The 12399-nt window shown below is 42.1% G+C and overlaps 1 protein-coding gene across 4 annotated transcripts in view; it reads right to left on the bottom strand.

Annotated features, from left to right (window-relative positions):
- Positions 1–12399, bottom strand: part of ZNF521 (zinc finger protein 521) — a 520341-nt gene that overhangs the window by 280377 nt on the left and 227565 nt on the right. For all 4 annotated transcript variants that reach the window (XM_075353338.1, XM_075353336.1, XM_075353335.1 and 1 more), the window contains one exon: positions 8950–12302. In XM_075353338.1, coding sequence (XP_075209453.1) covers positions 8950–11862 — 2913 coding nt within the window. In that variant the 5' untranslated portion in view covers positions 11863–12302. The remainder of the gene's footprint in view (positions 1–8949; positions 12303–12399) is intronic.

Raw genomic sequence — 12399 nt, 5'->3', positions numbered from 1 at the left:
ACAGCTCACCAGCGACCATGTAGCGACGCACCAGCAATCCTGACCAGGTCGTATCGTGTCAAAATTGCTGGTACGTCATTTAGTGAGACAGTACCCTTAGACTTCTGGGTAACACTTGCATTTAGAGCTGATAACACAGGAGCATCCAATCACATTAGCTGATATTACAGTTCCCCTTCCCTTCACCATGACCTGTGCACACGCTCATTAGATGCTTTAAAAACAATGGATCAGTCTGATGCTAATGTACTTGTGAATTTCCTGACAGAACAAGAAGAATGAGTTTAGAACAGCCCCAGTGGCCACATTGTGTGGGAGCACTTGTTTTCACATGGTGATTTATTGTTCTTATTTTCAAAATTTTTAGGAAAATATTTTGATTGCTTATTATTGTATTTTTTGTCAGAGTTGCGGCAAGCGAAAAATCGCAGCTCTGTCATTTCAAATTTTTTTCTCTTTACAGACTTTATTGATCAGGTTAAAGGGGTGGTCTGAATGCTGAAAAATATGCAGTCTAAATCCATATCTATACTAAATTGCCAGTATAAACTAATCTCTAATATGGCTGCATTAAATAACTCCCTGTCCTTCCCTAACTACACTGTCTAACTACTATTGATTTTTTTTCCGTGTCCTGTTTTAAGAAGCTTCGTTTAACAAAGCGTCATCAGGGAGCAGATGCTATGGTCACAGAGTGCACTGTCAGAGTACCTGGCAACATGCAGAGACCAGTGGACTGTCAGTGACGTCACTTGCGGGAGCGGCGCCAGTCTCTGAAAACCATCGGGTATTCTGACACCGTGCACTAACAGTGTGCGCTGCTGTGTGTTGCCAGCTGTAATGATCTGAGCCGGAAAAATTGACCACCCTTTCACTGTGAAAATAGCACAATGACCGTGTGCAGAGATCAGACCAGCTCTTGAAACAAGTATCACTGATGATGATTCGTTTTAGGAAGGAGGCAGAGCCTGGGGCAATAACCCCAGCCTGTGCCTAATGGTAGTTCTTCATTTGAGTAGCCCATCATGCACTGGGATTCTCAAATGAAGTACCATCTGATAGGAAGTAGGGTTAAATAAATCAATAGTAGCTAGATAGTGTAGTTAGGGAGGGCTAGGGAATTATTAATGCAGCCGTATTAGAAATTAGTTTAGATTGGGGCAATAAATGGATAGGGATTTAGTTTTAAATTTCTTAGCCTTCAGACCACCCCTTTAATTAATTTTATATTTTGATAGATCAGATTTTTTTTTCACATACTGATAAAACATGTTTATTTTTCAAATTGTTCCTTTTTTTAATGGCGGAAAAGTGGGTGATTTGAATTAGCAAAAATATATATTTTTTGTTTCTCCTATTTTTGAAAACTTGATGTTTGTATTTCAATTTTTACTTCCTATTAGGGGACTTGAAATAGCTATCACATAATCAACTATTCTATAATCTCCAATACAATGTATTGCAGTATTGCAGTATAACCCACAGGTTGAACTTCCCAATTTGAGAAAGATGATAGCAATTGGGTCCCTGACTACTATGACAAACCTTCAGAACTTCATGATCATAAGAACCCATCTCAATACTGCAATTTGTAATGGACAGTTGCATTTAAATAGCTAAATGGCAGTGACCGGAGCTGCTGCTGTTACCAGGTGTCAGCTGTGTATTTGCTGGGTACAATGCAGGCTCAGTTCCTGAGTCTGCTCAATACACAGAGACCCACCAGTTGTCAGCTTTGTATCTGGAGAGTATGATGCAGGCTCAGTTCCTGAGTCTGTTCAGTACACAGAGACCCACCAGGTGTTAGCAGTGTATCTACCGGGTATGATGCAGGCTCAGTTCCTGAGTCCACTCAATACACAGAGACCCACCAGGTGTCATTTGTGTACTGGAGGGTATGATGCAGGCTCAGTTCCTGAGTCTGTTCAATACACAGAGACCCACCAGGTGTCAGCTATGTTTCTACCGAGTATGATGCAGGCTCAGTTCCTGAGTCCACTCAATACACAGAGACCCACCAGGTGTCAGTTGTGTACTGGAGGGTATGATGCAGGCTCAGTTCCTGAGTCTGTTCAATACACAGAGACCCACCAGGTGTCAGCTATGTTTCTACCGAGTATGATGCAGGCTCAGTTCCTGAGTCCACTCAATACACAGAGACCCACCAGGTGTCAGTTGTGTACTGGAGGGTATGATGCAGGCTCAGTTCCTGAGTCCGCTCAATACACAGAGACCCACCAGGTGTCAGTTGTATACTGGAGGGTATGATGCAGGCTCAGTTCCTGAGTCTGTTCAGTACACAGAGACCCACTAGGTGTTAGCTGTGTATCTACCGGGTATGATGCAGGCTCAGTTCCTGAGTCCACTCAATACACAGAGACCCACCAGGTGTCAGTTGTGTACTGTAGGGTATGATGCAGGCTCAGTTCCTGAGTCTGTTCAATACACAGAGACCCACCAGGTGTCAGCTATGTATCTACCGAGTATGATGCAGGCTCAGTTCCTGAGTCCACTCAATACACAGAGACCCACCAGGTGTCAGTTGTGTACTGGAGGGTATGATGCAGGCTCAGTTCCTGAGTCTGCTCAACACAGAGACCCAACATCCATTGGAAAGAGGTTCAATGAATTAAATATCAATTTACATCAATCTGCATGAGTTAATTTCCAGGTTTGCAGTTGGACTGTATTTATCTTATCATGCATCTGTCGCACTTCCCACCTGCAGCATTTACAATTTATCTTCTAATACCAATCTGTTTTCCTAAGGCCTATTAATAAAAAAAAACCTAGAGATCTACAGATGCACAGGACTGAAGACTTAACTTCACGGCAAACAGCAATCCAGAAATCATCAATTTAGTGAACAACTTTTCTCCTCCCCTCAATTACTCAGAATGTTGAGCGCTATCAACACTTGATACTGCACCATCTACAGGGAAATATCGTCTTTCTTGAATTTTCAATAAGATGTAATCCCTCTGAGGGGGATTTCTAAGGTGAAGGCCCAGATCAATTTCAAACAAAAATTGTATATGGTAGAAATGTAGCGTGAATCTTCAAGGGCTTAATTAAAACCCATACTTTGCTACACTGCACATAAAGGAATAGTGAAGCGCGTGGGATGTGGCAAGCCAAGGTTTGAGTGCAGTCACTAGAGGCACAGCCAGACTGACCTACAGTGACAGAGGACTAAGAAGAAAACCAGCTATGAAAACACCACTGATATTATTTTCATAATCTGCTGATATGCCGTTGGAAAAAAAAATGAACTTCAATGAAATCCCCATATTTCACAGAGGATGTGACCTTTACTATGTTGTGGTAAAATTAAACTAGGAAAGTGATGACTATGTGTCCCTTTAAATGTCAAATGTGGATGTTACATTTTTTTATTGCAATAGAATCTGTAGTGCTCTCCACAAGATTAAGTTGTCAAAGAAAATGATCTGTGTATCTGTGTGAATTTCATCTTGTTGCACTGACTATTGCAATATGCTATATGTAATATTTATAGCGGTAGTACATGTAAGTGGTGATTTTACGCTTCCTTCTAAGCAAGCATAGTGATGCAGAGACTCCCTAGGCACGCCGCAGATTCCAATCTACTTCCGCTCACACTCTTCATTTTATGTGGTGCTGAAAATTACAAAATAATAATTTCAGCCCTTTATATCTACAGGTCACGCCTCATCAAAGAAAGGTCCTGTGAAGCAAACACAGGCATCCATTCCCCCTCCGCTCTGTGTGGCCACGACTGTAGGGTCTGCAGCCTTTCACATCACAGACTTGCTTTTAACAACAATAATTCCATGATGGAAAGTCAAACTATTATAAATTACCTGTCATCTCATTTACTGACATGGGTTTATATGTTGTGCAGTAGTATTCTTCCCAAAATTAAATATCATAAAGCCCATGGTGATCTGCATCCAGAATTAGGCTGCGTTCCCACATTCAGTATCTGTTGAGTTTCTAAACCATCTCCGCACCTTAAGTTGCTTGGGTTTTTTCATTGTGTTTTTGAAGGTGCGTTTTTTCTCTCGGTTTGGTGTGTCATCAATGGAATCTGTCAGCAGGTTTTCGCTATGCAAACTGAGGACAGAATGCTGTAAGGGTTAAAAAACGAAAAGCAACTATGGCTCTCTTATTTGTGTGTGAGCTATTGTTTACTTAACCTAATGGCTTTATTACCCTGTGGTTAACATTGCTAGTTCTATCTGGCAGTGCGTGGGAGTCTGACACACTCCATGCTGTGATTGGCACCTCAAAGTCAATGCACAATCACTATAGAGAACATGGTATGGGTGGGGACAGCTCCCTTGCCTCAGCTACAGTTTTTCCCCAAAAATAGAAAATAGGATACTGTCTTATATTTGGTTTGGCCCTGAAAAAATGCGCTAGGGCCTATTTTTCGGGTAGGGCTTATTCTCAGGAAAACATGTATTGGGGGTATGTTTATCCCCCAAAAAATTAGACCCCTTTTCCAAGGAGAATCATACATCGATGCGTTCCACCGCAGGTCCTCGCACTCCACTGCAGTGCATCCCAGGTTCCGCTGCCTCAGATGTGGTGAGTATGTGTGTGTGCGATCTGATGTGTGATTGTCTGTGATCAGATCTGTGTGGGTGTGCGATCTGATGTGTGTGGATGTGCGACCTGATGTGTATGTGCGATCTGATGTGTGTGGGTGTGCAATCTGATGTGTGTGGGTGTGCGATCTGATGTGTGTGGGTGTGCGATCTGATGTGTGTGGGTGTGCAATCTGATGTGTGTGGGTGTGCAATCAGATGTGTGTGGGTGTGCGATCTGATGTGTGTGGGTGTGCGATCTGATGTGTGTGGGTGTGCGATCTGATGTGTGTGGGTGTGCGATGTGATGTGTGTGGGTGTGCGATCTGATGTGTCTGGGTGTGCGATCTGATGTGTCTGGGTGTGCAATCTGATGTGTCTGGGTGTGCGATCTGATGTGTGTGGGTGTGCAATCTGATGTGTGTGGATGTGCGATCTGATGTGTGTGGGTGTGCGATCTGATGTGTGTGGGTGTGCGATCTGATGTGTGTGGGTGTGCGATCTGATGTGTGTGCGATGTGATGTGTGTGGGTGTGCGATCTGATGTGTGTGGGTGTGCGATCTGATGTGTGTGGGTGTGCAATCTGATGTGTGTGGGTGTGCAATCAGATGTGTGTGGGTGTGCGATCTGATGTGTGTGGGTGTGCGATCTGATGTGTGTGGGTGTGCGATCTGATGTGTGTGGGTGTGCGATCTGATGTGTGTGGGTGTGCGATCTGATGTGTGTGGGTGTGCGATCTGATGTGTCTGGGTGTGCGATCTGATGTGTCTGGGTGTGTAATCTGATGTGTCTGGGTGTGCGATCTGATGTGTGTGGGTGTGCGATCTGATGTGTGTGGGTATGCAATCTGATGTGTGTGGGTGTGCGATCTGATGTGTGTGGGTGTGCGATCTGATGTGTGTGGGTGTGCGATCTGATGTGTATGGGTGTGCGATCTGATGTGTGTGGGTGTGCGATCTGATGTGTGTGCGATCTGATGTGTGTGGGTGTGCGATCTGATGTGTGTGGGTGTGCGATCTGATGTGTCTGGGTGTGCGATCTGATGTGTGTGGGTGTGGGTTCCCCTGCTGGCCAGAAGCAATCTGTACCATCAGATGTGGCGAGTGTGTGTGTGCGATCTGATGTGTGATTATATGTGCGATCTGATGTGTCTGGGTGTACAATCTGATTTGTGTGAGTGTGCAATCTGATGTGCGTTGGCGTGCGTTCTACCGCAGGTTCTTGATGTGTTCCACTGCAGGTCCTTCTGTTCGGTATCTGATGAATATGATTTTGGGGTCTTCTTTCTTCTCTCTTTTGGGGTGTCTACTTTCTATAATAAAGTGTCCTGTAGTATTCTATAACTTTTTTAGCTGTATAGACACTTGATTATTGAAACGCGACTAGAGCTTATTTTCGGTGTAGGGCTTAGTTTTAAGCCTTACACCAAAAAGGCTGAAAATTCCTATTCCTACTAGGGCTTATTTTTGGGGAAACATGGTACATGCTTAAAAGGAACCTGTCAGGTCCCATATGCGTTCTAACCTTGAAGCAGGGTGATGTGTGGCCTAGTAACTCCTTCCTACCCATCCCTGTGTTGTAATAATGTGTAATATGAATGTATAAAAATAAGTTTTATTACTTACATGTTTCCTATGTAAATGAGCAGAGGCTCTAGCCCCCTGTGCATCGCATCGCCCTGCGGGCATTTGCATCTCAAGGATTTACGGTGACGTCACTCATGTAAAACCATGGTATCACGCCCACAGGGGCGTGATACTATGGAAACCATGCAAATGGCCACAGGGTGATGCGACGCCCAGGGGACTAGAGGCTCTACTCATGTACCTAGGGAACATGTAAGTAATAAAACATATTTTTATATATTCATATTACACACTATTACAACACAGGGATGGGTAGGAAGGGGTTACTAGGCCACACATCACCCTGCTTCTAGGTTAGAATGCATATAGTGGACCCGTAGAAGTCTGGCTTACAGACGAAACGGCCGTCGTCCTTTGGAGGGACTCGCATCCTAGTCACCTCCCGCATTTTTATCTGCACCGATGAAAAGAACGCTTGAATAAAAAAGAAATTGTTTGGCATAGCAGCTGTTTGCGGTCGATTTTTCATCTTCCTGTTGTTAGAATGCATATAGGACCTGACAGGTTCCCTTTAAAACTCAATTCTTTGACTATGTGTGAACGGCTGCAGTCAGTAATCTAAGTGATACACCATTGGATTCAGAATCTCTCTGCCTACATTATGTTGCTGTCAGATGAGGTAGCAAAAATCTGCCAGCAGATTCCCTTTAAATAAAGCAGTTTTGTTTTTGAAACTTTTTTCATTGCATTTTTAGCCTGCTTTTTAAACTGTGTTTTTTAACTCGTTCGGTTTGTAATGTTTTAAATGAGTCGACTTTGTTTTAGATACTTCCTCTTAGCTTTCAAATAACTGTATTGATAAAGTCAGGGGTGTATTACATGTGTTGTTACTGTGTTTCCACAATTCCTGGACAGTCCGTAAAATGAAAGCACTTTTTTTGTACTGTTTGTAAAAAATGTAAGGTGTCTGTCATTTCTTTGGACCCTGAAGAAACTTATACAGATTATTTTGACTGAAATGATCCTAATTTTGCAGTTTTCAGTGAATGCAACTAATGTCTTCATATCAGAATGCTGGGCTGCAGACAAGTATCACATAGAATCATAAAGATCTGTTATGTTTTTCCAATGTGTCCATAAAAAGTATTGTCTTGTCCTTGATATTTGATAAACTGTGCAGAAAAAAAATAAAAAGTCAAATTGGCAACCCTGACACATGCATTTTTTACTTTGGAATTTTCCTCATATCATTCAAGCCTATGGAAAAAATCCGCAAAGAAAACATATATTTACCGCAAAAAAACTATATTGTGGATTTCAAAAAGGCACCGCAGGTCAGTTTACATTCAGTGATAAAATAGCATGGTGGACATGAAATGTCTAGAAATCCCATCCAATTTGCTGGAACTTGCAGCATTTTGTTGCCCAGGAAAAATAAACAGCATCAAAATTGCACTAAATATTTATCATGGGAACTTAAAGGAGTATTGCCATCTCAAAGATCCTATCCCAATGTGTAGTAGATGTAATAATAATATTAGTAAATAATTCCAATTAGAAATGTAGTATAGTTTTCCTGATAAAGCCAGGTCTCTTACCTCGAGTGCAAGGCATCGGTGTCCATGATTATGTCCACTCATATAGTGACAGTAAGGGTACAGTTCCACTTACGTATAGCTTGTGATGCGAGAGCATCGGAAGCGATATGTTACTGACCTCCTGCTGCAAGCGTCAGCCGAGGGTCATGCAACTGTGATGCAATTTTGCGATCGTATCACTGCCTCGGAGAAGAGGGAGGGAGCACTTTCTCCCCATCTCCTTCCCGGCCTGTCCTTGTGTACACCGCACTGCAGTTGGATGATATCCGAGTGCAGTGCAATTTTTCACACGCCCCTATAGACATGTATGGGGGTGCGTGAGCTGAGAATCGCTGCTAAATGAAGCATGCTGCGATTCTTTTCTCAGGCCGATATGGCATGAGAAATCAATCACAGATGGACACTGCCCCATATTTTTGCACTGGCGCGAGTGCAGTCCGATGTTTTATCGGATTGCACTCGTCCGTGCAAAACGCAAGTGGAGCCAAGGCATAAGTCAGTTGGTTGTTTGTGGTCATAACCATGGATATCTAAGTTGCGATGCCCTGAACATGAGATAAGAGGCATGGCGATATAATGAGAACTATACTACATTTCTTAATGAAGGTATTTGCTATTATTATTATTATTATTATTATTATAATAATATCTACTACATATTGGGATAGGATCTTAGAGATGGGAATACCCCTTTGACATGAAAAAAAACTGAAAGAGGCAAATTCTTTAGATATGCTTCAATATAGCTCATGGATTACAATTTTTGCCCATCTTTTCTCATAAATCTATGTTGTGCTGTTCCTTTGTTCGTCCTCCCAAAAATGTATGTCTAGATAAATTTACAAATGGGTGCTATGTTATCATTCATATTGTGAATGGGTGTGTCCTTACTATGACATTGTCAACACTGATTGGACAGAGTGAGACTAGGTAAGGACAACCCCTGAATTGGAAATACCCAGATGTCCATTTATTTATAAGTTTTTAATTGGAACAACATCAAAAAACAGAAGAGTAGTACAAAAAAAATGCTCCGGAATTGTTATTTTAAGGAAAATAAAATTATTTACTTAAATAGACATGGAAAGAGAGGAGACAAGTATTCTTTAAAAACAGCCGCTAGACTAATGTAATGTTCAAACAGAGCTAGGCAATAGGACACCATTCATTACATGTAGTGGTAATATAGTTACCTCATCGGACTGAGAAGGGCTGATGCGGGGCATCGGTGACACTTGTGGCGTTTTCAGCTGAGTTGTACTGTTTTCCGATCCTAGGTCTCGGTGGACAGTCTGAATGTGATTTTGGAGTTCACTTTCAGATTCAAATTTAACATTGCAACTAGAGCATCGCGTCTTCATCACGGAGGCCTTATTTTTACCATCTACACAGGGTACATTGTCAGTCTGACTTAGGGAAGGCCTATTAGTGCTTAAAATCACATTGGTAGTTGGACTGGCACTTTTACTAAGATTAACACAAGTAGCGCAAAGGCCGTAGGGCAAACCATTAATATCAAGCTTCACCAAGTCCTGTTTAGAGCTAAACTCTTTTAGACAAGAAGCACACTTGAACAACTTCTGCAGGTTAGGTGCACGAACATTGGCCTGAATTGCAGCTCCGTTTCCGGTTTTCTGCATATGAAATGTGCCATGGATCTTGAGCTCCAGAGTTGAGGTCACTGTCTGCATGCACACTACACAACGAAACCCTGTCAATGAATTTCTCAGGTCTGGATGCATCTGACAATGTTCTAAGAAATCCTCCTCACTATGTAGAGGAAGTTTACAAATTCTGCAGTTCCCAGTGTCCAGACTCTTACTATGAGTGACTTTGTGTTCTGTAAGAGTCAACAAAGACGGGAAACGTTCCCCACAAATCGGACACATGTAATGCTTTACCGGACCGAGATGTGTCTGCATGTGCTCTCTCAGACCACTTTCAGAAAAAAATGTACGAGAACAGACATTACACTTATAATTTCCTTTGATTAGCTCAGCCTTTTTCTTGACAATTGCACTTTCTCCAGGTCGAATATTGTGATCTCTGAGTTGGTGGTTCTGCAATAGAGTTTCCATGGTGTAGGCAGCACCGCATATATCACAGCCATACATTGGTTCAGAGGTATCTATATCTTCCTCACTGCCATCATGACTATTATGAGACTCTTGATTGTTAGTCAATAGGGTCTGAAGTTCCACCTCTTCTTTCTGAACTTGTTCCGGAGCTCCATTAGTTCCACAGTTTTGTGTTTTGGCTTCGAACACACAATGTTTTTCCCTCAAGTGTTTTTCTAATAAAATGATGGCGTGAAAAGCTTTACTGCAAAATTTGCAATTATATTTTTTGCTGTGGGTTGTGATGTGACACTGGAGCTCTACTTCTGTGCCAAAGGACTCGCCACAGAAAATGCACTTGTGGATTTTTCCCTGGTTCTCCAGGTGGTTGTGCTTTACATGAAGCTGTAAGTCAGTTTCTGTGCGAAAGTCCCAGTTACAGGAAGTGCAACGGTATACTTTCTTTTCGTTGCTGTGTTTCACAGCCAAGTGAAGCTGAATGGAGACTTTGGAGTCAAACACTTCCTGGCATAGTGTACAACGGAAGAAAACAAATGTATGCATGTCTAGCAAGTGCTTCTGCAAATCATCCACTGAAGTAAACTGTTTGTCACAACTCTCACAAATATAATATGTAGATGTGATCATAAAGTGAATGGTAACATGCTTTAAAAGAGATTCTTGGTTTGGAAAATCTTTGTTGCACTGGGGGCATGTCAATTTTGGCAGAACGGTATCAAGATGAGTTTTTAAGTGAGTCTGAAAACCATCGAGGGACGAATACTTGGCACCACATTGATTGCAGATGTACTCGCCTGCAGGTCTTGAAGGATTGCCACCAATGGTCTGCATCATCTTTAAGGAGGATTGATCTAAAGTAACAGGAGATAAGGGACTCAAAGCCCTAGATTTCTTCCCATTATGGATGTAATTTAGTGCCAACGGAATGTTCTTATGATTTTCCTTGATATGCTTGTTTAATTTAAGAACACTATTAAAGATAGGTGAATTGGTACAGTACGAGCAAGAGTATACTTCAACCACTGGCTCTTTTGGGGTACCCAACACTGGAGAACCAAACCGGGAACTGCTGAGGTCACAATGGACTTGACGGATGTGCTCCTCTAAGGAAGAGTCTGTGAGAAACCCCATGTAACAATGGGGACAGAAGAATGCATTACTGTCTTTTGCGACTGGATTTGGAAACCCATGTGAACTTCTAATGTGCTCTTGGAGAATGTTAAGGTCGTTGAATATTTCAGAGCAAAAGTTGCACTGATACACCATGGCAGGCATAGTGGAAACGATTAATGCTGGATCCTGAGTTTCATGTACCTGTTTGAGATGTTCATTTAGATTGTAGAGAGAAGGTAATACTTCTAAGCAGTACTGACAGATATGAGCCTGCTCTGGTTTATCTAAATGCATAGTTTTAAGATGTATCTGGAGGACAGCAAGGCTAGAAAATAATTGTTTGCTGCAGTAGATGCAGCTGTATGTGACTTTAGCTTGCTTGTTTGAAGGCGCATTAAGATCACCAGTTTGTTGAGAAGCTCTTTTCCTCCCACGACTTTTAGGTAATGGCGGAGCAACATCCACCATCGTAGAACTGTCCACAGACAGGTTTGAATCAGGGGTGGTACTCGATACCGATGTATAGCCTACAGTAACTAAAGAGGGACTGTTGCTTGGATTACAGGATTCGGGGTGTTGATGGCTATCCATATGGCTGTAGAGCTCCTCAATACTGTGAAAATTTTCTGAGCAAATGCTACAAGAATTTTTTTTCTCGCTACTATGAATTTGATCCATGTGATTCAAAAGAGAAGTTTCTTCAACGAAAAGTTCATGGCAATATATACACTGGAGAGCAGCTCTGTCATCATTTGGAGAACATTCAGGGTGACATTCCGCTATATGTTTTTGAAGATCCTCAGGAAAGTCAAACCCTTCTTCACACTGGCTGCATTTTTGAGTGTCCTTCAATTTCCAATCCTCCATTCTGGAACCAGACTGTGAACAATCTTTATTTCTTTCATGTACCTGCATGTGACCATGCAATGAGCTGGAAGAGAGGAAACCCCTTCTACAGATGGCACACTTATATGGCTTGTTGGATGTATGCGTCTTTAAATGAATTTTAAGATGATCACTTCTAGAAAATGCGGCATCACACTCACTGCAGTGATATTTTTTGTCTCCAGTATGCAGTTTTATATGGCGATCTCTACTTCTTTTGTGCTTGAACAGTCTACTACAATATGTGCACTTAAAAGGGAGTTTGTCACTGTGACTCTGTTCATGGTGTTTTAAATAGCTGAGGCGACTGAAGGATTTGTCACAAAACTGGCAGGGATACGGCAACCCAGGAATTCCCTCGTCTTCACCAAAATCGCACCCTTCTCCGTGGCTGGGTGATGTCTGATCTTTACTAGATGGCGATGATGCTGGCCATGAACAAGATGGATCATCTTCTATATCTGCACCATCTGAAAATGCAAAACAAAAAATATTAGAAATACGTAGTATTCGAAAGGGGGTATAACATCTTTATAAAATGCTATAAGAATGTTACAATAACTATAA

The sequence above is a fragment of the Anomaloglossus baeobatrachus genome, chromosome 6 (assembly GCF_048569485.1).
Source record: "Anomaloglossus baeobatrachus isolate aAnoBae1 chromosome 6, aAnoBae1.hap1, whole genome shotgun sequence".
Taxonomy (NCBI): Eukaryota; Metazoa; Chordata; class Amphibia; order Anura; family Aromobatidae; genus Anomaloglossus; species Anomaloglossus baeobatrachus.
The sequence above is the reverse complement of the archived record's forward strand: the minus strand, read 5'-3'. Positions and strand labels throughout refer to the sequence as shown.